This window comes from Passer montanus, unplaced genomic scaffold (genome assembly GCF_014805655.1).
Source record: "Passer montanus isolate IOZ18808 unplaced genomic scaffold, ASM1480565v1 scaffold11, whole genome shotgun sequence".
In the NCBI taxonomy this organism is placed as follows: domain Eukaryota; kingdom Metazoa; phylum Chordata; class Aves; order Passeriformes; family Passeridae; genus Passer; species Passer montanus.
Genome location: NW_024357613.1, coordinates 2,361,942 through 2,384,228, shown reverse-complemented (window position 1 = coordinate 2,384,228; position 22,287 = coordinate 2,361,942). Strand labels below are relative to the sequence as shown.

The 22,287-nt window shown below is 41.6% G+C and overlaps 2 protein-coding genes across 12 annotated transcripts in view; one reads left to right on the top strand and one right to left on the bottom strand.

Moving 5' to 3' along the window:
• The window catches only part of ARMC2 (armadillo repeat containing 2), a 69,722-nt gene that overhangs the window by 46,960 nt on the left and 475 nt on the right, over positions 1–22,287 (top strand). For 5 of the 6 annotated variants that reach the window (XM_039728724.1, XM_039728706.1, XM_039728742.1 and 2 more), the window contains 6 exons: positions 3,156–3,471; positions 4,913–5,035; positions 6,917–7,030; positions 8,121–8,253; positions 10,328–10,482; positions 14,732–14,906. In XM_039728724.1, coding sequence (XP_039584658.1) covers positions 3,156–3,471; positions 4,913–5,035; positions 6,917–7,030; positions 8,121–8,253; positions 10,328–10,482; positions 14,732–14,865 — 975 coding nt within the window. In that variant the 3' untranslated portion in view covers positions 14,866–14,906. The remainder of the gene's footprint in view (positions 1–3,155; positions 3,472–4,912; positions 5,036–6,916; positions 7,031–8,120; positions 8,254–10,327; positions 10,483–14,731; positions 14,907–22,287) is intronic. The other variant, XM_039728732.1, reaches the window with a different exon arrangement.
• SESN1 (sestrin 1) overlaps positions 19,245–22,287 on the bottom strand; it is a 77,642-nt gene continuing 74,599 nt past the window's right edge. For all 6 annotated transcript variants that reach the window (XM_039728761.1, XM_039728791.1, XM_039728771.1 and 3 more), the window contains 4 exons: positions 21,754–21,866; positions 21,321–21,511; positions 20,946–21,090; positions 19,245–19,376 (listed from right to left, as the gene is read on the bottom strand). In XM_039728761.1, the coding sequence (XP_039584695.1) occupies positions 19,290–19,376; positions 20,946–21,090; positions 21,321–21,511; positions 21,754–21,866 (536 nt within the window). In that variant the 3' untranslated portion in view covers positions 19,245–19,289. The remainder of the gene's footprint in view (positions 19,377–20,945; positions 21,091–21,320; positions 21,512–21,753; positions 21,867–22,287) is intronic.

Sequence of the window (22,287 nt, the reverse complement as noted above, 5' to 3'; positions counted from 1 at the left end):
CCTTACTGATAAGGACACCTGCACAGCCTGTACCTGTGCTCATTGTGCTTACACTGAGGGGCAGGTGTACTTTAATTGCCAGGATAAACTGTTGTCAGGTTCTGTGACTCAGCAGGTCATGGGGCTCCTTTGCCACTAGGGCAGTGCAAGGAAGAGAGTTTTAGAAGTAGATAAACAAAAAAACTTCCATTTCCGTGATGATCAAGTGTTTATGTGTCAGTTGCCAGAAGAATAATAGTTAAGTGCTGATGGAGTATGTGGTGCCATTACCACCTCAAAACCCAAAATATCACAGTTTCTTCACAGATAGGAAGCAAGAAAGAAGACCTTCTAAAGCTTTTCTTGATATGTTTGTCCAAATTTATTTGTGTAGGTGAAGCTGTGTGCTCTTGTACATAGACTTCCACTCAGGTTTCAGTGCATCTGTGTTCATCATGTCTCACGTGAATGCATCACTATAAAAAGATGAAATAACTGAGTGTAATTCCTATATTTAATTTGGTTTATCTTCAGTGCAATACATGTTTAAACTTCCATATGATGTAAATTGATCTGATAAATGTAATTTTTCTGTAAGTGTGAAACAATGTCTGAAATTCCATATGCAGTTAATATTCCAAACATGTGGAAATGAACAGTAATCTCATTTATTATATTGGTCTTTTGCTACATACAGAAAGGCCCATGGGCCTTGCACAGGTTTAGTCTTGCAAGCAGTTTCAAAATAGCATGTAGCTTTGCATGTATCTTTTTACATAGCCGTTCTAAGATGGTGTTTCTTACTCTTGTAGTCCTTGCCCATGAGCATTTAAAGAAATATAGCCAAAAATAATACAAATCCTTGAGCATTGTACTACTCAGGAGAAGTTGTGCAGCTTTCCTCTTTGACCTTGCTGGTTAAATTTTCACTGGAAGATAATGCAACTTCGGTACTATTCTATTAAAGCCGGATGTGCTTAGCTAAAAAAGAAGCATTTTATAAGTTTGTTTTGCTGGGCTGTAGGTGGAAAGCACAGCTGAGATCACACTTCTGAAAATATCAGTTGATTGCTGTGTGGTACCTGTTTGTCTCTTTCCTGATTGGGTAGAGCTGTTGCTGGGCTGATACCATTTTGACCAAAATTAGAAAGTCAATATAAACGAGTCAAACTAGATTGCCTGCTTTTTTCAGTTCTCTCTTCTGATTCATCAGTTGTTTGTTTCAAATTTTTACAGCCTTTGTGAGTTGGGTGTTGTGCCAGTAAAGGTGAAAGCTCTTAGTGGTTAGTCATTAAGAATATTCATAAAAACTTGTCGTGATGACATTTAGATCGTAACAAAAATGTGATGCCTAATTAAAAAAAAAAAGTGGAAGTGTGTCCTACAGGGTGATATTATTAAATACATGAATGTGAAAAACATTTCCTCACGTAGGAGACTGCTGCTTGTCATGTTCAAGCATAGCACTCATCTTCCTGAGAGGATGTTATTGCCAGTGTCTTGTGGCAGAGGCTTAGGACCTGAAGCTTACTGATGAAGGCAGGTATCAAAGGAGGGGTTGCTGCCTAATCATCTTTTTTCCTTCAGTGTTAGCTTGTGTACTTTAACAAGTTAGACTGTGCCTGCTTAACTTATGTTACTATTACCAGGGAGGGTTAGAATATGTGTAAATACAATTATGATATTTGAAGAAAAACAGCGGAATAATTGTTCAGTAAAATTCTAGGTGAGTGCAAGTACAGGAGGTTGGCAGCTAAAGGAAGATGGTTCTCATGTACTTGAAGAAATGCTGTTGCTTTACCTGCACCATTAAGCCAAAGCTACAGACTTTTAAAAAAATTAGTAGATTTTGATGCAAGTGACAGAGGGAAATGTTTCAAATACTTTAAACTTGAGTTACTTCAGACTTTCACAATTTTTTTTTCTTGTCACATACTGGTGGGTAAGAAAAAGATGGGGAGGTAGTTGAATGCCATTCAGTTAGGATCCTCTAGTCTTGCCACTGAAAGTGTGCAAGTATGTGCAAAATCAAGGTCAGGCTAGAAAGTGCTTTAGGAGAGCAACTTGGTTAAATCATGAGATCTCAAGATAGAAAAATAACAGAGAAAGTAGGTCTCATTCAGCAATGATAAAAGGGTAGGAAGAGCATATAAAATCAGGAGAAAAAACCCTAGCAGAGCACAATGTGAGGTGCAACTACAAAGGGACATAACAAGAAACAAAACTTTTTATAGTAGATTGAGAAGACAGCAAGGAAATAATTTCTCTGGTGTTCAGAAGAAGCTGAGCATTACTGGCAGGTACTGTGAATAGTGAAATGTGAAATGCCTTTTTTTTTTTTTTTTTTGGCTTCTTTTTCTGAAAGGGTTATGTGTGACCAAATGAATAATCCCTACTTTAGCCTGGATTCTTTTGTCACTAAAAAACAAGCTGAAGCATATTAAATGTCATCAGACCAGCTGATGAAATTTTCCTTTTGGTGTTTACAAAAGGACAGAAAGGGGACCCAATCTCTGGGATTCTTGAAAAGTTATGAAGAATTGCAAGATTGTAGGATGCCTGTTTTTAAAAGGAGAAAGAGAAGGAACTAAGGAATGACAGACCAGTCAATTTAAATTATATTTCTGATAGAAATCAGGAACAAATAATTCAGCTATCTGTAAGCAATTAGAATGAACAATGAAATTAATAAAACCTAATTTGGATTTAACAGTAACAAATCAAGGGGAAGGAGTTTAACCTCTACAATGGTTACCAGGCCTAGAAAGGGAAAGGTTATGGTCTCTTCCTGTCACAGCTGACACTTGCTTTCTTGAAAGATTAGTAAATTCTGACCCATATGATTATTCTAGTTATATAAAGTGTGGTTTTAAGATGTTTTAAGATTACTGTGGGCTTGGTAAAAATAGATGACCTCTACTAAGTATATCGCATTAGTAATTACTCCAGTGGTATACTAGTTCTGTCAGATGTTCTTGATTTCTTCTATAAATCAGGTTATGAAAATTGGTAGCATAAAAAATTATTTCTAGCTGCTGTGTTTGGCATTCCTTCAGTTGTTCTGGATGTGCTGTTATCTGAATTGGGAAGCAAATCAAATATTATCTTCTTTTTAAGCAGCTGCCACCTTCTGATGTTTTCCATGTAACATGGCTTGTTTATTTATTTTGTTACAGGATTTGGTTATCCGTATCATCTTCATTCTTGGTAATTTAACAGCAAGGAATGACCAGTCCCGGGAGCAATTTTTTAAAGAAAAAGAAAGTGTTAACACCTTGACATCATTATTCCAAACCTACTATGAACTTGACCTGAACGAAATGACATGGCACCATGATAGAAAAGGAAAAAACCAACAAAAGTATCCTTCAGAAGCAGAAGATGTTCTGATAAAACTGATAAGAGTGCTGGCCAATCTCTCCATTCACCCTAGAGTAGGTGCAGCTCTGGCAGCTGCCCATCCTGTTGTAGGATTACTTGTTACAGTACTAGGTAATAAAATCTATGTTGTGTTTGTTATCTTTGTTCAGTCTGTAAGCAGTGTTTAAGACTTTCCATTGCAAAAAAACCCCAAAGTCATTTGGCTGATGTTCATAAACTGTTTTATGTAGGAGGCCTGTTTGAGATAGTGGAAGCATTGCTACTTTGGTACTGACTTTTCAGTATCTGGGGAAAGATGTTGTAGAAGTCTTTAATTCAGTGATCAGATTTGCAGATAGTATCATTAAAGATAAGAAAACAAATTTTATTTTAAACACATCTCACTGAGAGTTAATATATAAGGAAAGTTTGTTCTTATCAGGTGCTATATAGATGTGTTTGGTGGTGATGTGTTTTTTTAAAAGGTTTGCATTTTTTGTGACTGTTTTGGATTAAGTATTGTTTCTGTTCTCTGCACCCATAACTTTCAGCCTCTTCAAAGAATTTTCTCTTACTTTTTTTCCTTCTTTTTCAGTCTTCCAACTTTTTATCTTTTCAGATATAAGAGTGTCTCCCTCCAAACAGAGAATTAGGACTGCAGTTCCTTTACCACTTACTGATCCCCTTGTAAATCTAATTACAGACTAGGGCTGGTCTGCTCTGCCCATAATAGAGTTTAACTGTGACAAGATATATGTTAAACAGCTCAGGATATTTTACTGTGTAATGAGAACATTAAATATTATGTTAAGGTAATCAGCCTGATTGTACGCTGTCTTACCAGTCATGAGGGATGAGACAAGTCAGACTCACAACTTGGCTCTGTCTCATGGGTTGAAACTGTCTTAATGTCTTAATGATTTTGAAAGTGCTTTTGACCTTCAAAGCTTCACTCTGCTACCCTCTCCTCTTCTTGAGCGCTCTATCAGTCAGTTCACTACAAAATGTTCTGTCTCCCTATGAACTTACCCCTCTTTTATTTCCTTCACTCTTGGCTTCTGAGGTCAGAGACCTTGGACAAATAAGTCTTTCATACTTTTAGACAGGTTAACATTCTGTCAGGAACTCTAAGAGAAAAATCTTTGAAATATTGTTGAAGGGGTTTTTTACATTTTTTTTTCCTAGATACCTGACAGTTCAGTGTAATAGTCCTTGGCATTTCTCCATGTCAATCACACAGCCCTGTTCCTGCATGTGGACTCTCCTCAGTGCCATCTTAAAACAGCAAAGGAGATTTGTAAAATGTCTTAACTACTAAATTTTAAATTATGTTGCCTGAGTCACAATGATTTCTCTAAATTAATAATGGGAAAGAATGGTTTTGGTTTACCATTTTTGGATCAGGTGTTCCTGTTAGCTTCTGCCATGTTACTGAGCAGCAGAAGGTTTGACTGTAGTAATGGCTGTGTAAACCATTACTCAGTTTGCTTCTGGGATCTAATGCACTGCAAAATTAGACATATGTGTGTGTTTATCTACATATGCATATGTTTTGGGGTTTTTTTACTCTCAGAATACAAGTCAGTCGATGCCTGTGAAGAGTTGGTCATCAATGCTGCAACAACAATCAACAATTTGTCCTACTACCTAGTGGAGAATTCTGCAGTTCAAGACAAGAAGCTACACATTGCTGAAAGTAAGGACTTTTAAATGAATACTTTTAGTACAGCTTTTAGAAAGCAGAAACATTTTGAAACAACAGAAAGACACATAACATTTTGTGGTATTATGTTGCAGGAGTATAAAGTTCATAGGGCTAAATTCTTTCAATAATGATTTCCCTTTTTTTTTTTTTTTGGAAAACACTATGACTTATATGAAAATAGTTGGGTTGTTCACAAAACCTCTTATTTTCTTCTGCAAAGGAATTTGCAATATTGTTTTCTGTTCAGCAATTTTTGCCAGATTTGTTCAAAATCCATATACCTGAGCCAAAATAATCATGTTGCTTTTTCCTTTTAATCACAGTATGGCAAGAGGGTTTTTTCTTCTTGTTACATTTTATACCTGTAAAATCAGATTTCTGTCTGTTTCTGGGTTGTAAATCCATTGGCAATATTGAATTGAGTGATTCTCTCCTCTCTGACATTGTGGACAACACAGTGTGTAGGAGCTGCACTGACTTCTGGAACTGATGTGTTAATGTTGTACAAAAGGTAGAGAGGCTGTGTCTTGCACATCTCTCTGTCTCAGTAGACCAAACATTGGGTAGAGACAGAACCTGAAGTTCACACAACAGGTAGAATGAGGAATAGGAAAAAATATCCTGGTTGTCAGCTCAGTGCCTGAACTGGTAGACATCATATTTTCTGTAGGTGACATCTCTGCTTTCTGTCACAACTCATTGTGTCACCTATAAGCCAGCTGCCTCATGTTGCTGGTTGGAAACAAATTACTTCTGTCCTGTTTGTTGGCATGTGGAGCTAGTCCCATCGCCTTCCTGAACTGAGGAAAGAGGAAACCTTTTGATGCAAGACCAGCAGGCTTCCTGCTCCTGCAGGCATTTTGAGAATACTTGCTGTTTGATATCAGTGGTGGACAAAATCCCTTCAGATGGCTTTTTAAGACAAGTTCACGGTGTGTTCAGTATTGCAACATCCAGAGGCAGAAGTAATGAGGACAAAGCCAACTTCCCTTCTATATTTTTCCTCTTTCTGTCATATTAAGAGCTAAGGGTTGACTTATTTGAGTCCTCTGTGTGATGGACTGATTTTAGTGTTTTGCTTTGTACTCACAGGAGACTGATAAATGTAACTTCTGAAACATTACTCCTCTGCCATGCACCAAAATCCTCCATGATTGTAGCTCTTCCTAGGAAGTGCTGAAGGTCTCATTCCTACTGCTGAAGCACACACTGATCATATGTGAAAAGCAGAAAAGCAGCAAGGAAGTGAATGCTTCAGATTGGGACAATATTAAGTAGCTGTTAAAAAAAAATGTGTTTGCTTGTTATATATATGAGAGAAAACAGCTAATCTCAGAAAATAATTTGAGCTTTAGGAGACATCCCACCATAAGACCATCTGTTCAGGATCTAAATCAATTCTTTTATATATTACAACATTTTTTAAATTATGTCTTCCTGGATTTTCACATTATCCCACTCAAACCGCATAGCAAACTGGCTCCTTATTACAACTGTGCTTAGACTGTCTCCATAACTCCTCGTTTGTTCCTTTGCATTTAGTTCTATATTGGAGCTCTTTGTTTTATCTTCAAAGCCGTACACAACTTTGTTCTTGTTCTACCATCAGCTCATCCCCTTTGCTGCCACCAGACAGACAAACAACTGCTCCCATTTTTTACATTTATTACTGTTGCTGTTTGCATTCTGATATTCATTGATAAAAAAGAGCCATGTATTTGTGATTTACAATTTTTATTTAATTTCTCTGCAAACCTGCTCCCATTTTTTACATTTATTACTGTTGCTGTTTGCATTCTGATATTCATTGATAAAAAAGAGCCATGTATTTGTGATTTACAATTTTTATTTAATTTCTCTGCAAACCAACAGTGCTTTTAAAGCTGTTAATGAGTGACAATATGGATGCAGTTGTGGAGGCTGTCAGAGTCTTTGGCAATCTTTCCCAGCATCATGAGATCCGTGACTTCATCATGCAGAGAAAGAGTGAGTTACTTTTGCGTTTGTAGGAGTTCTATTTTTAAATGTCCATGGTTCTAAAAAGAAAAAGTTGTTAATAAGCTGTCTCAGTTAAAGGGTAGAATCAATCTTCCCTGATGTTTTGCAAATTAGGCAAACATTAGAATCCTGTAATAGGCATTATAAATACCATTTTATTTCAGTTTCATTAAAATGGAAATATTGGAGTAGGAAAAATATGCCATGGTACTTTCACAAAGGTAAATATTACAAAAACTCTGTTTTTCCTGAAGTTTCAAATTTGAAATTTCCCTTTACTCAAATAGCTTTTCAGATCCTGCAGGTTAGTAGTGATATGATATAAAATTTAAATCCAATTAAAATCTCACTTAGGTTCATAATCTCAATGTTTTGATTTTGATATTTGACAGTTTGTTAGCACTTTGTAACATGTGGCTAGGATTTGACTGCCTCAGCAAAGACCTCCTATTTGCCTTGGGGTGAAATAGGATACAAGTTTTCTCAAGTCCTTTTACTTTGGGTATCTAAAGAGCTTTGGGGAAAATGGCAACTCCTTGCTATCCACAGAAGGTGTGTCATCAGCTTAGACAGCAGTTCATTGTAATTTGTTTTTTCTCTGCCTCTTGGTGCTGAAAGTGAGGTGATCATGTCACAGTATGCACTGTGAAGGGAGAAGTGACCTTTAGGAGCTGGTTCCCGGTGAACAGTCTCAGTCAAAGGAAAGAGCGTCCCCCTCTGAGTGCCAGATACCAAATCCTTGCAGTTTCTGCTGACTCTGGGATGGAATGGGGCGTCATACTTTCAAGAAATAAGCTGCAGTTCAGTTTGGTCAACTTAGCTTCTTCTGATGGGATTTTCACATTTCTTTGGTGTATTTTTATTACTAGAATTTCTGGTTTGTTGTTTGGAAGGAACTGGTGTTCAGCATGATGTTGCTCTGTCAGTTCTTCTCTACAAAAGTCACAGTAATATGCTACAAGGGTGAATTTTTGGATAGGGTATCCTGCATTTGACTGCTTTCTAATAAGTGTGTTGTAGTGCCACTTATATGGTAAATCAATCTTCCTAGTAATATTATTTCCTTTTTACAATCCAGTATACAAGTTTGTGATTGCTTTGCTGGATTCCAAGAACCGAGAGGTCTGTTTTCCTGCCTGTGGAGTTCTGCTCAATCTCACAGTAGATGAGAACAAACGAGCTTTTCTCATGGAAGAAGGAGGAATTGGAAAGTAAGTTCCTGATTGTGCTTGAGAAAAGGTAATTTTGAGTAGTTTGGCCAAAAAGTTTCAATTGGATTGCTTTTTACTGGGGCCAGTAGCTTGTAATAAAGATGCCAGCATAGTGGATACTTAGTATCTAAAGTTCTTTGAGAACAAGCCTTTCATAAGAGCCAAACCCCACAGAAAAGTCTCCCAAAGACCCTCTGTGATGTACAGAGCAGAGGATACCATAGAAGAAAGCAGCTCAGACCTGGCTTTGCAGCTTGGCTTGACTGGATCCTCGGTGGGCTGCAGTGAGCAGCACGGTCAGTGTGTCTGGGTGAGTGTGCAGGCACTGCAGGAGCTGATAAACCACACGGTCCCTTCAGTTTTTGTAACCACTTGGTTCTGTAGGGAGAACTTCCTGATGTGGCCATGCTCAGCAGGGAACAGCTCCTGGGTCTTCTCTCTCTGGAACTTCAAGTCTAAGGCACTGTGACATTGTAAGGGATATTAGACCTTGAAAAACCACCGTGGATGCAGCACTCATGGCTTTGATGTTCAGATAATAGCAGATCCAGCTTAATTGGAGCAACATGAAAGATCATGTTCCTGTGCTTGTGAAGCAGTTGGTGCAGCCCACAGTTATGAAACAATATGCCTCACTTTGAAATGCTTTCCTGTTCATACATCATATAATTACTTTTTTATACACTGTAAACAATGCATAGTCCTTCCTTCCCATGTTGTAGTTAACTTACAATATAAAGCTGAAAAAGGAGAATAAAAATAAGTTGCTGGAAAATTGAATAATAAATGTGAGAAATTTCTACTATATAGAGTATTCTGTAGCCTATAGAACCATATAAATTCAGAATTTTCTATACTGTATGAAAATTTGTGAAGGAAAGAACAAAAAACAGTAACAGCATGAAATGAATCTAGAGAATTTGGAATCATCATTGGAGATGATCCTGACATTGCCAAACCAGCTCTATGGTTTTTTGGAGCTGAGGTTATTTTACTAATATATAGTGGCCCAAAGAAAACAGGGAATTAGTCTTTTCAGAGAGTTACATTTTAAAAGAATTAGGGCAAGTTCTTTTGGCTTTTCATTAGATGACTCCTGTTGTTCCACAATGACTGCCTTCAGAGAGGAGGAAAAAAGTAAACCTCTTTTTGGGTGGTCTTCAATGACTGATATTTTCAGCCATACCTGAATATAGTAGTTATCCTTTACTAATCAACAGATTATAAATCTCTGTGAAGTGGAGAAGTGAGGGAAGGAAGGGTTCCTAAGGCTGAAGAAGAGAGCAGCAATGAAGGATTACTCTTAGAGAGGTCACCAGGGACACCTTAGTAAAACAGACATTTCTGAGAGGAGTCCCATGGGAGTACAGGCTGAGGAAATGCAAGAATGGGTGAGATCACCAAAATTGTGAGACTTCACTGAATGTGAAAGGTAATTCTTTGATCATGGAAGTAGCAAGTTCCTTTGGATTTGGTTGTGGGTTTTTTGTTGTTTTTGGTGGTTTTTTGCCTTTTTTGGTTTTTTTTTTTGTTTTTTGGGGGTTTTTTTGTGGTTTTTTTTGTGTTTTTTTTTTTTTTGGTGAAATGATCTGATGTGTAGTAAGGTGGATATTCTGACTGAAGCTTTTTCTGCATTCCCACCACCTTTTCCAGATGAATCATTGGTGCCTGATAAAGTTTGGCTTGGTTTGCAATCTCTGCTTTAGTGGTAATCACAGATTTGGGACAGTCACATGTTGTAATGAAATTTGATGGAATTTTAGTGTCCTTGAAATGGTTACATTTGCCAAGTATATGAGTGAAATTGGGTCAGTTGGGTTAGGAAGTTACAGAGGATGGGCAGCTGCAGGCAGGCACACACATGTAGACAAAAGGTATGTCCACATCCTTGGGGAACTACACTTAATGAAAAGGGGGAAATTACTGAGGAAGAAAGTAGCATCTGAAGTTTATTAATGTAGAATTTTCCTACAAACTTCCATGGAATTTGCTTACATTTCTAGACTGCCAGATTTTGAAGAGCTCAGGAGTAAATTCCATGGAACAAACCACTGGTTTTGTTTGGTACTGACAGGTTGGTTGACTGCTTACAAGACTTTGGGCCGGCAGACTGGCAGCTCTCGTGTTTGATCTGCAAGACCCTGTGGAACTACAGTGAGAACACAGCGAGCTCCTCCTGCTTCGGGGGAAACACCAGCGCGCTGCTGGCGCTGCTCACAGCACTTCTGGGTGAGACTCCTAGCCCTGGCCTTTTTTCCTCAAGGACAGAGACACAAGGAGCAAAATCAAAGCAGGGTCAGTGTGGGTGGGAAGTCTGTCCTGCAGCTTTCAGTGGCTGGCTGGTGTGGACACACTGGGCCCCTGGGGATCGTGGCATTTCTGGGGTGCAGCAGGGTGACTTTGCTGCCTGGCCACCTTTCTCGTCTCTCCATGGTCTCCTTGTGGGCAAGGACAACATCCTGACAATTTCTCATCTGCTCCCTAGAGCCAGGAAGGGTGTGCTCATTGCTTCACAAGGCTGAAAGGTTAATGTAAGGACCTTGACTTGTTTACCCAGTGGGATCTTTTCATCCAGGCATTTACTTTTGCCTCAAATTTTACAAAGTTCAGTGGCTGTGTAGTAGTCCTGTAGTTGGTATATGTAATTTTTCTCCTTTAGTTTTTGAGCACTGCTTTGCTTATGATTTTATTTTGGGTAAGTCACTTGCAATTATCTTTTAAAAAATCTTTAAAATACAAATCAAATTGAAGGAAATTTAATTATATTTGATATGGTTTTTAATTGGAAATTGATTAAAGATGTATACTTATTGTCAGACCCAGACAGAATGTGAGATCTCATGGTCTCTTTTGTTGTAGACAATCAGAAAAGTGGGTGGATTTGTGAGGATTTTTTTCCAGTTACAGCAGAATTACTGCTATTCACTGCTGTAATAGTTCCTTGTATTACATTCCTTGCTAGGATGGACTTTATCTTAATGTGTGCAGTAATTCCATTTATTTATCCAAAAATAGCAGTGTTTCAAGGTTATTACTGCACTTTTTAATATTCTGTAAGAGATCTGCAAACTTTACAGCCACAATCATGCTGGAATTTTCTGGCACACAGCGAGAGGTATATATCTTTGTTTTAGAAAATACATGCTTATGTTTTCCTCTGCATTTAACACTGCTTATTGAAGCAATTGATTTGACTGCAGACTCCAGGCTGGATAGCAACTGTAACTCTCATTGAATAACTTTTGTCAGCTGGAAGTTTGGTACAATTGCAATTGCAGTTACAGTTGGGATTGTGATGCAGCTGTGAAGGTAATTAATTAGGAAGAGGTTAGAATTAAATCAGAAGGCCAGTCATTCTTCACACTGTAGTAAGAAGAGGAGCCGTAGAAAAAGCACATCTTATTCATTGGATCTGGTTCCTCTGTGTGCAGAGAGCCAACAAATCTTAGTAATAGCAGCTGGTTAATATTGTCTACATCTTCCTCCTCCCATTGTGTCCAGCAACAGCCTTGAACCGGCATTGCTCTGATTCTATCATTCAGGAAGCAGGAGGCAATGCTGACAGCCAGTGAGCTGTACTCGAGCGTCAGCACTCCCTCAGGAAGCGGAAAAAGTGGAGCATGGCACAGCAGACACCTCGCTTCACCTGCTGTGCTTGGCCTCCTCCCCTTTATTTTTCCCTCCCCCATCTGGCACAGGATGACAAAAGATACAAGGAAGCAAAAGGGAATGGAAGTGGCCTGGAAAGATGTTGTGCCCAAGAGAAAGGCTGGACAAAGGGCACAATTTTTTTTTCTTTTTCCCTGCCTGATCCCAGCAGCCTGGGATGCAGTGGCCCTGCTTTCCAATGGCACTTGTCATTCCCCTTCTTTCAGCTGCTTGACTTTCATGTCACTCTGCTGGCTCAGAGCTTCGGGAAGCTGCTGTTCCCAGGCCCTGGCATGCCTTGGCCCAGGCCCTCACGAGCAGTGGTGGAGATGAGCTTCTGTCTTGAGAACATTCTTCTGTTTGGCCATTCACTGAAAAGAAAGTTTTTCCCTCTCTCTCCAGAGTTTTTCTTGTGCAGACTTTTACCTCCACTGTCAATTCCAGGGGGTTATTTGGGCATCTCAGTCTCTCTGCTGGCTCAGAGCTTCGGGAAGCTGCTGTTCCCAGGCCCTGGCATGCCTTGGCCCAGGCCCTCACGAGCAGTGGTGGAGATGAGCTTCTGTCTTGAGAACATTCTTCTGTTTGGCCATTCACTGAAAAGAAAGTTTCTCCCTCTCTCTCCAGACTTTTTCTTGTCTTTTACCTCCACTGTCAATTCCAGGAGGTTATTTGGGCATCTCAGTCCATGTGAACTCTTAGATGACGTGACAGAGCTTCCAGGGCTGCCAGCCCCTGTCTTGCGGTGCTTCAAGGATGGGCAGCCCTTGCAGACTGCAGGAATCTGCACTCCAGTCTCCAGTTTCCCCCACACTATGCAGGCCCGCTGTGTTTGTCTTGTTCCTGGGCTTGCAGCCAGCACATATGCTCTTTGGCCAGGACCCAATATTGCTGGTTTTTGAGGAGAGCCGTGGGAAAATTAAATTATCTGAGGATGCACAGCTTGCATGCGGAACACTGATCCTCGCTGATCCGCAGCCTTACTCACGTTCTGCTTTGGGAAATTTACTGTTTCACTTCAACACTTCAGCTTTGAACTGCTTCTGACCCTTGTTCTTGTAGGCTGGAATTCTCGACCTCAGTGATTCCATAAATATTCAGTCGACTTCTGGGGAGAACAGCTGTCTAATAAAAGGGAGAAATGGCTCTCGCTCTGTGTTTGAACAGAGTTAATTTGGGTAGAAAAAAGCAGGAGCAGGCAAAGCAATTCTCCTTGAAAACAAATCCCATAATCCCTTATTTTCCACTTCAGGGTCTCTGGCTTCTCTGCTGCTGAGATTGATTTTAGGTATGTTGGGTTACTGTGCCATTGACAGGACAAGAGCTAATGGGCACAGGCTGCAATAAGACAAAATTCCAATTAAACATTAGGAAAAGAGATTTCCATTGTAGCAGAAGTTAAACATTGGAACAGGCTGCTGTCCTAAAAGGTGTTCAAGTACACAACAGTACACAGACTACAGCAAACTGACACATGGTAACTCTGCTCCAGAAGTTTTTTCCAACCTAAATTATCCTATGACATCATCAAATATGGATTTGATGTCAGAGGCTGGATTTTATCTCTGATTACAAATTTTCTTCCTGTAGAGATATGACCTCCTTCTTGAAAGAATGGATTTTGTTCTTATCCTCTTTATTTTGTTACAGAAAGACTCTAAATGTCATCTCCTTACATAGAACCCATTTTGGAATCTTTCTCACAATCAGCCTCTGTTTAATTTTGGTAGTTGCAGTGTAGTGGCACAGGAGCCAAGTACTGTTTGCAGTTGCTGGTAACTTTGTGTGAGCTGGAGCCCATCTCACACACAGGAATGTCATTTCCTCCTTCATACCTGTCTCAGCTCAGGCCATCTGATCTGCACAGGCACCTTGGCATGCTTTTGGATGGGAGTAACTGCTGTTGGAGCATCTTTTCTGCATAAAGTTTGATTCAAAGTGTGGGTGACTGAAGTTCCTCCTCAGCCCCAAGTTGCCTTTACCTGCTGCGACTGTGCAATAAGCTCCCTTACAGAGTTATTTATTTAACACATTGTGAATCTGGTGCTTTTTCATAGTGTAGGCCAAGGGTTAAGTATTGCCCATTTGGAGCAGGATTCGAGCTTCATTTTAAGTTTGTTTATGGCCTAAAGCCTGTAAAATATCTCTGTTAAACTGTGTGAAATCATTCAGCAGTAGCAGTTGTGTTCGTGGATTCCTGATTCAGGAGAATGCTTCTGGTTGCAGACTGATTTGCATTTTCTCTAAGAGTTTGTCTCTTTGCCACATCCAGTGCTAAGCAAAATGGAGGGGGGAAAATGATTGATGACTTCCTTTTATTCCTAACATTGTCTTTAATAAAGACTGTCCTGTTATTCTGTTTTTGAAATTTGTGAGAAAGGGAGAGCATCAGTAAATACAGTAACCAGTGTGGTTCAAGTTCCTTCAGTGTGAGAGTAGATAGAGTTTGAAAGTCTCCAGATTAGCAGAGCAATTTGGGACAGGAAAAACATAGTTGCAGTGAGATGAATAGATTGCTTGAAATCCAGTCAGCAAAATTGCTGTGGGCAATATTAAACCCTGGGTACTTTCCAGACTGACAGTCATTCTCTCAGAGACACCTATGAGGTGTGAGAATGAAAGAACTTGCAGTACTATTTTCACTGTTCTACTGACCTTGCCATCCTTTATTTTCAATTAATCTAAGACCGTCAGACAGTGATGCTTAACTTATCTCAAGTGCAGTTGTTTTTAAGCCATCAGCATACACAGCTGGTAAGCTGTATGTGTCACAAAATATGTAGTTGAGTATATTTTTTATTTGGAACTGATGACAGTATTTCCTTGATTACAGATGAAGAGGTAGAGTTGGAGGGCAGCCTTGACAGAGATATAAAGGACTGCCAAAGAGTATATTGGGAAAGAGAGTTCAAACCCGTGGCAGAAAAACTTCTTGACAGAATTCAAAGCCATCACTCTTCCAGCTGAGTCTATCACTCCATTTTAATCAGTCGGAGTGTTTTTATCAGGTAAATTGCATATTTCTAATATACCTGTACATTGCCAGTGGTAAGCTTGGTGGAGAGCATGACTATTTTAAAAAAAAGAAAAGCCTGGCATTTATGTACTGTATGCTATCTTCTGAAGAGCTTGTATGAGATCTTTGCATGTGTAATTACTTTTTACAATACACCTGAGCTGATGAAGCAGCTGCTCAGTGTGACTTATCTAGTAATTGCATTGTTTCTTGACTGGAAAAATGAAACAAAAATATTTGCTGAATTTCTAATTTTTAAAAGGTAAGTTATGAGTGAGTACTTGGACCTCTGTGGTACCAAAAATGCTGTGCAAATGAATGTTGTGTGACAGGAGCCACATCCTTTGACACACTTTTACCTTAAGGAACTCCTGTGGCAGTTACCCGGTGCTGTTGGGGCATTGTCCTGTGTTCCTTCATGAGCTTCACTCTTCAGATCAAATGCTGTTGGTGGTCAGGGAATGTCACACTCTTTTCCTTCTGACACCGGGGGCTGGGGTCTGTGGTATCCTAGCTAACCCAGCTGCTGCCTTGATGCTTGTGGGATGTAGGTCCAGCTGTGCTGGTCTTTCTTGAATTGGGACTTCCCATCTTTAGACAAAACACCCATATCCCTGATGTCAGAGAAGATTTTACCTTTTTTCAGTTGGTCCCACACTCCTGGGAGCCACCTGTGTGCCTCTACTCTCAGATTTCTGAGCCAGCTGTCTCCCCTGAACCTGTGTCTCCATTTGTGGGGCCTCTTTCTCCCTGTTCCCCCTGACTGTTGCTGCCTTGTTTATTGCTCAGTTTTCATCCTTCCAGCGTGCAGAAGTCCCCGCTTGCAGCCCATGGATTAGCGCAGCAGGCGCATCGCCAGCCTCGAGTGTTACCAGCCCAGTTAGCCACAGTGAGCTTTACAGACCTGACCCATTTCTCTCTTTCCTGAGCTCAGATTACTGAGAATAAACGGGGGGGCTCTGCAGGGGCTGCTGGGCTCCTGCTCCCCCGGGGCAGCAGCATCGTGCTGGGCCGTGTGCCACAGGAGCGGCTCCAGCTCCTCTCCGGGGAGAGGCTGGAGGAATTTGTTGGGAGGCAGCGATTCGTAGCTCCCTCAGTGGCACTGCTCTCTCTGCCTTAGGTAGTGCCCAGGCCTCTGCCTCCAGGTGAGTAGACAGAGGCTGGGAAGTAGAGCCATGGTAGAAGGGCAGCGAGACTTCTTTCCTAGTTTACATCCCTGCTTTTACGGAGCAGGGAAAGGGAGATGTCGAGGTCCAGGTTTTGGGAGTGGTGAGGAGGAAACTTCAGTGAAAAGTGACAAAATTTGCTCCATTCTTTGTGTCTCAGCAGCTCAGGTGTTATTTGTGCCCAGCAAGGCTCAGCCCTGCTTTGGGAGCTTGCGTGGGGACAGCCTCTGTCACAGAGGCTGATCCACAGGAGAGAAGTGCTCGGCATTCAGTGTGGTTTGGCTCCAACAACAGCTCTGCTCAAAAATATCTCAATTATCATCCCTTCTTCTGCCATTTTAATTTTAGCTGAAGGGAAGATAAATGGCTTCAATGTCCTATTTGTTTCTGGGAGAAAATAATGGATTTGCTTAGAGAGTATTAAAGAAAGGATGATGGGTAAGTAGTCCCTGTGGGGAAGAAGCTGGAGGCATTTGTTCCTGGCATTTGTGTCACAGCAAGGCAGGCAAACACCCAGCTGTGCAGGGCAGGGTGGGGGCACTGGAAAAGGCCCCTGTGGCTAAGCCCTGTTAGCAGGACTAATCAGAATTGACAAGGGCTGAATCTCTGTCAGAAGGCAGCTGATACTGATGGCTGGCTCAAGTCAAGGTGGTGCTTGGGCAATTAAGATTTGTTCAAATACAACACTAATTATATCAGTTATTCCTGATCAAAATGTAACCAAGAGTCTGAAGCACTGTGTCTGCAGCTGGGCAGAGCTGGGCATCCTGGGGCAGCCACCACCACGTGTGAGCTCTGGCTTTTGTACAGGAAGAGGCACGTTCAGAGGAGCTGGATGGAGAAGAGAGGGTGGCACAGGGCTCTTGAGCACCTCTGCGGCTGAGCTATCCAGCCTCGTGTCTTTCTCTAAAGAAAAACCTGTGAGCAGCAAGAAGCAGCCCCAGCATGCTGGATTTCAGGTGTGTTCTTATGGCATTGTTCACCATTTGGGTATCTCTGCCACAGACCTCAGTGCAGCAGCTCTCTGGTGTCCAGGAGCCCATTCCTGTTCTCCCTTGGGGTGGCTGCTGCACTTCACAGCCAGGGCTGGGGCTCTGCCGGAGCTGCCCGGGAGTACAGGGCAGGGAGTCGGGATTGCCTGCAGGTTGTGGCTTCTGCTCTGATGGCAGCTGTGACCAGATGAAGCCACTCACACACAGATCCACTGCACTGTTTACTGCTTGAAATGTGAGAGGGCACTTGGATGTGGCTGGAGAGCATAGGATGGAAATGGCCAGTTTAGGTTTCTTGGAAAAATTCATGCCTACCTTTGACCTCAGAAAGCACCTGAGACTCAAGTGCTGCAGAAACTGTTCACAGACTGGAAAGGCACAGCTCAGCTGTACAGCGCCCTTAAGACAGGAAAGTTTTGCTCTGTTTTTGGAACATTAAAAATCCTGTATTTTCAGTTAAGAGGAAGCACCAGATGCTTCCTGTTAGTCACAATTTTTGACAGTTTATTAATCTTTCTCCCCTAGATCTTTTTAGATATTTTAGCTTCTTGGACTGTAAACTTAAAATTGTTCTCAGAAGGTTCTGTAGAAAAAGAAACAAGTCTGAGCTGAGACTCAGGCCAGAGGACAGAAATTAAACTGTTTATGGGCTTGGGAAAATCCATTTCACAAAATCACAGAAAATCATAGAATCAGCTGAGATGGAAAGGACCCATCAGCATCGTTGAGTCCCACTCCTGGCCCTGCACCAGACACCCCAAGAATCATACTTTGTGTCTGAGAGCTTTGTCCAAATGGGTGAAAATATCAGCAGTACAGATACTCTTCCTGCTACAGTTAGTGAAGCTCTAGCTCTGTTTTAAAGTTTTCCTCCCACCGTTTTAGACTCAGTTAAAAAATTCATGGCTCATGATTTTAACTGTTTGCTCCATTACTGTTTCAAACATTTAAAATGTCTTACAACCAGTAAGAACAGAAGCTTAAAGTTAAACCACACAGAAACACCAAGAGAAAAAGTTGTTACCTTTATTTCAAAAATACCAGTAATACTGACAAATTTAAAAAGCAATTCACACTCATACAAAAGTATTCATGTGTTCTCCAAAACCACTGTATATTAAACGTCAGCATTTTAATCACGTTTTGATTTACTAAAAATAGATGTTTTTTAGCCTAGTTATTTAAGCAACTGCAAAAATCATTAAGACCAGCGTTGGGCATGTAATACAGTAGGACTGTTTGGCAGTCTAGAACAACATTCCCACACCTTTTCCTAGCTCCTTCTTGGTTCATCCATGAAAAGGAGGACAAGAAGCTACTCGACGCTTTGTCTAGGTAGATCTCTAAGAACCTCTGAGGACTCCAGTCCCCTTCTTTCCATAGGAAGACCATTGCACTTTGGAGCTCACGAAATAATGCTGAACAAACATCCTGTTTTTAAGGCTAAACTAGTTGAGAAAATTGACTGCTATCTTTCAAATTATCCGTGTGGACAGGAGAGGTTTAGTTCTGATTAAACAGGGAATCTAAATAACAAGGCTTTTTTGAAACCACACACAATAAAGGCTCAGACAATAGCAGTGCTCACTTTCACTTCTAGCTCAACTGGAACAGCCTGGGTCTGTTCACTCCACCTGCACAAATAGCAGCATCAAGATTTTCTAGAATTATTCTCGTAGGGAAAGCAAATGTCATCAAGTCCCAGTTCTTTTCGCACTCCAACTCCCGCAGTATTTGCCTTAACACAAGATCTACGTATCTATGGTTTGCTGTATTGCCACAAGTTCAGAGAATGTCCCGGGCTGTCTAAAGCCAAAATACCATGAGCAGGCAGCACTTCTGCACAACCCTGTCTGTCAACTGCCAAGCGTTCGCTGCCCAGCGGCAGCAATGATATTCCAAACATGGAAATAGCTGAAACTAAAGGAGTTATGGCACAATGGGCATCTTAACTTATAGCTACTGTTGGTCCTGAGGCTTCGTATCTTCCTCTGCCATACTGCAGCTGCAGAACATTCCAACGTTGACAGGCAGCCAGAGACATCAGGTCATATAGCGAGTAATAGCTCTCAGAGCATAAAGTAGTTCGGCTTGCATCCGAGCTTCTACCAGAAGCAAATTGACATGGACCTGCAGGAGAGAAGTTCCCCTTTAGCACCGTGCTCGCTGCCACGTGCAGCTGCAGAACATTCCAACGTTGACAGGCAGCCAGAGACATCAGGTCATATAGCGAGTAATAGCTCTCAGAGCATAAAGTAGTTCGGCTTGCATCCGAGCTTCTACCAGAAGCAAATTGACATGGACCTGCAGGAGAGAGAAGTTCCCCTTTAGCACCGTGCTCACCGCCACGCGCTGCAGCCAGAGGAAGCCTGGGGGCTGTGGCTGTGTGCTGGTGCAGCAGCAGCAGGGGAGCACTGCCTGTGTCACCAGCCACACCTGCTGTGGAGCTCACTGAGGGGCAGAGGAACCAGTGCCACACCCTGTGGCACAGCGTGGCACTGGCTCACGGGCACACTTACATAGGGCCAGGGCCACAGGAAGAGAAATCATCCTTTAGCAGACCAGCTGGTTTAGCTGGAAAAAACAGACAAGCTTTCAAGCACACAAGCCCTTCTTCAGCAGCACAATATGCACAGCTGGTTCAGTTTCAGCGAGGCTAATGATTGCAGGTCCTGTGGAGCAGAGTGGGGTGCTAGCAAAGGCAGAGGTGATAAGGACATTTGTCCCTGGGGACTCAGAGAGAAACACACAGGCAGCTTCCACCTGAATGACACAGAGTGGTTGGCCAAGGTGAAGCACCAGAAAAACTCTCAAGTGCCATAAACCCTCTATCTCTATTGAGATACAGGTGTTCAGTAGCTATCGGAGCTAAGAATTTTAGTTCCTCACATCATCTCCTCAATGCCTTTACTGCATTTCTTTGAGGATGAAATCAGAAACTTGTGGGGGGAAGGGTGTGAAAGTATTTTCTCACTGACAGCAGGTTGCTGTGAGTTTGCTCTGGCATGTAAGGGTTGTGTGTGGTTTCATTTGCATGATCTCTGTGAGGATGTATGGTTATTGCATTCAGTGACACATATGTGAATGAGCCTTGGCTTTTGATGGCTGTGGAGATGCAAAGTTTTGGGCTTTAAAGAAGGAATTGTGTGCTTGGAAAGCTCATCTATCACAGTTAGTCTAACCAAAACATAGGCAGTGTTGTACTTGAACAATCTTAAATCATTGTAGTTACAGGACCCTGCCTTAAGGGGTTTATCAAGCCTCTAATCATATGAGCATTAATGATTTCTGCATCTTTATGTTTCACATTGACTTTAAGTGAGGCCAAGAAATACCTTTCCAAAGAAAAACTGAAGGACAAACTTAATGGATTCAATATCTGGGAGTTAACAGCATGAAATGTGACTGGGAGATGTAATTCAGGCTGTAACTCAGCAGCAGAGCTTTTAGGCTTTGATAAAAAACATGTTTTAGGGCTATCCATACCAGAAGGACCAGGGGACTGGAAAGACCCTGGCCCAGCCAGAGAGCAGTTCCAGGTCTGCTGCCAAGGGGTGGATGGATCGTGCACCGCTTTCCTGCCTCTCTGGGATGCAGGCAGTACTGACTGCAGCTGAGATCAAGCTGTGCCATTCTCGTGTCTAACCCCCTGTACTGCTCAGAGCTTGCCCAGTCCATGTCAGCTGTTAGCCAGCACACAGGCAGGAGGAAAGGGGAGATTATTTCAGCCCAGGAACACAACACTTCCCAGTGAGTGGACTGTGAGCAGGACCCCAGGAGCACCAGCTAAAGCTTCAGCTGTGTGGCTGTGGCTGTCAGGGAGACACTGATCTGGGGCCCCTGGCTGTCCCTCAGCATGCACGCCAACTGTACCTTCTCAGAGTGTTCAAACTGTCTCCAGAAGCTATCATACATTCTTTTTGTGGTCTTTTCAGGAGTGCAAACCACAGTCTTGATATAAACTTTAAAGCTGCGGTCCAACAACTGATTAATTTCACCATAGTCATAATCATCGTATCTGTTTGGAATTGAAAGAAAAACACTTTCATTTTCAAGCAGCAGTTATTTCACTTGCATTGTTTCTAAGTTCCTATGGAAAAACAAATTACTGGGTAAGTGTAGCACTAGTGGCCCTCCCCCATAAACAAAACTATGTTTAAAAATACATGCATGCTTGCTTAATAAATAGCTCTGGTTCAACCCGAGAAAGAAAAGCCAATGTGTTTAGAACAAAACAGTAAAACTGACCTTATTCCAAACATACAATGAATATAGTTCCAAATAGCTCGTCTTAGCATTGAGGTATCCACATCTTTGTGCATGGCCATTGTGTTGTAAGTCAGATTATAAGCAATATGGAACTTCTCATCAAGTAGTTGTCCCACATCTGGATAAAGACGATTAACCAAGGAATAGCCATGGTCTTCCCAGGAATAATCCTTAGAATAAGTAAAAATGCAGAATGAAGCATATCAGAAATAAACTTGTGAAGACCCAGAGCTTTAGTATAGTTAAAGATCCCAGGGCAGATAATCCACTGGGGGTGGGGGTTGTTCATTTGCTGGCTTCATTTAAGCCTCACCCACGGGGCAGTGAGAACACAGCCATTTCCAGGTTTGGTAGGGGGCACAATGAGTAGGTTGTTCCCTGAGCCTCCTGATGGCAGCCCCCAGCCTTTTACCTGAACACGAAAGGTGGGCACGTGCATTCCGTGTCTGGAGAAGTCTTTGTACCCATAGCTGGTATCCTCAAAGTGCCGAGACACATCTCTTGTTGCTGCAGATTCTTCATCTTCTGTAATGTCAAACAGAATGTTACACAATTTGGAAAAAACAAATTGGAAGTGCAGGAGCAGAACTCCTGAAGAAGAATGGGTCTCTGTGCTTTTTAATCAAACACATTTTCACTGTATTAACATTTTCTGGTACAGTTCTCTGACTGCAGCTATGGTGTTCAGAGGCAATTCCATGAAAAACACTCAGGTTTTTTCTTACAGACAAACATTTTTTTCTCCCTTCTGTTGTACTGCAGTCTTCACCCTGTCCCCTGAATCTAGGGGATGTATTCCCCCTAACTCAAGAGGTTTGGAAGAATGTCAGGGGCAAAACCTGGTTTGGAACAGAGAGCTTATTAAAAGAGAGACTTCTGAGACTCCCATGCCAAGTGTGTCTTGGAGGAAATTGTACTGAAGAGCCCATTACAACCCTAAACTTGT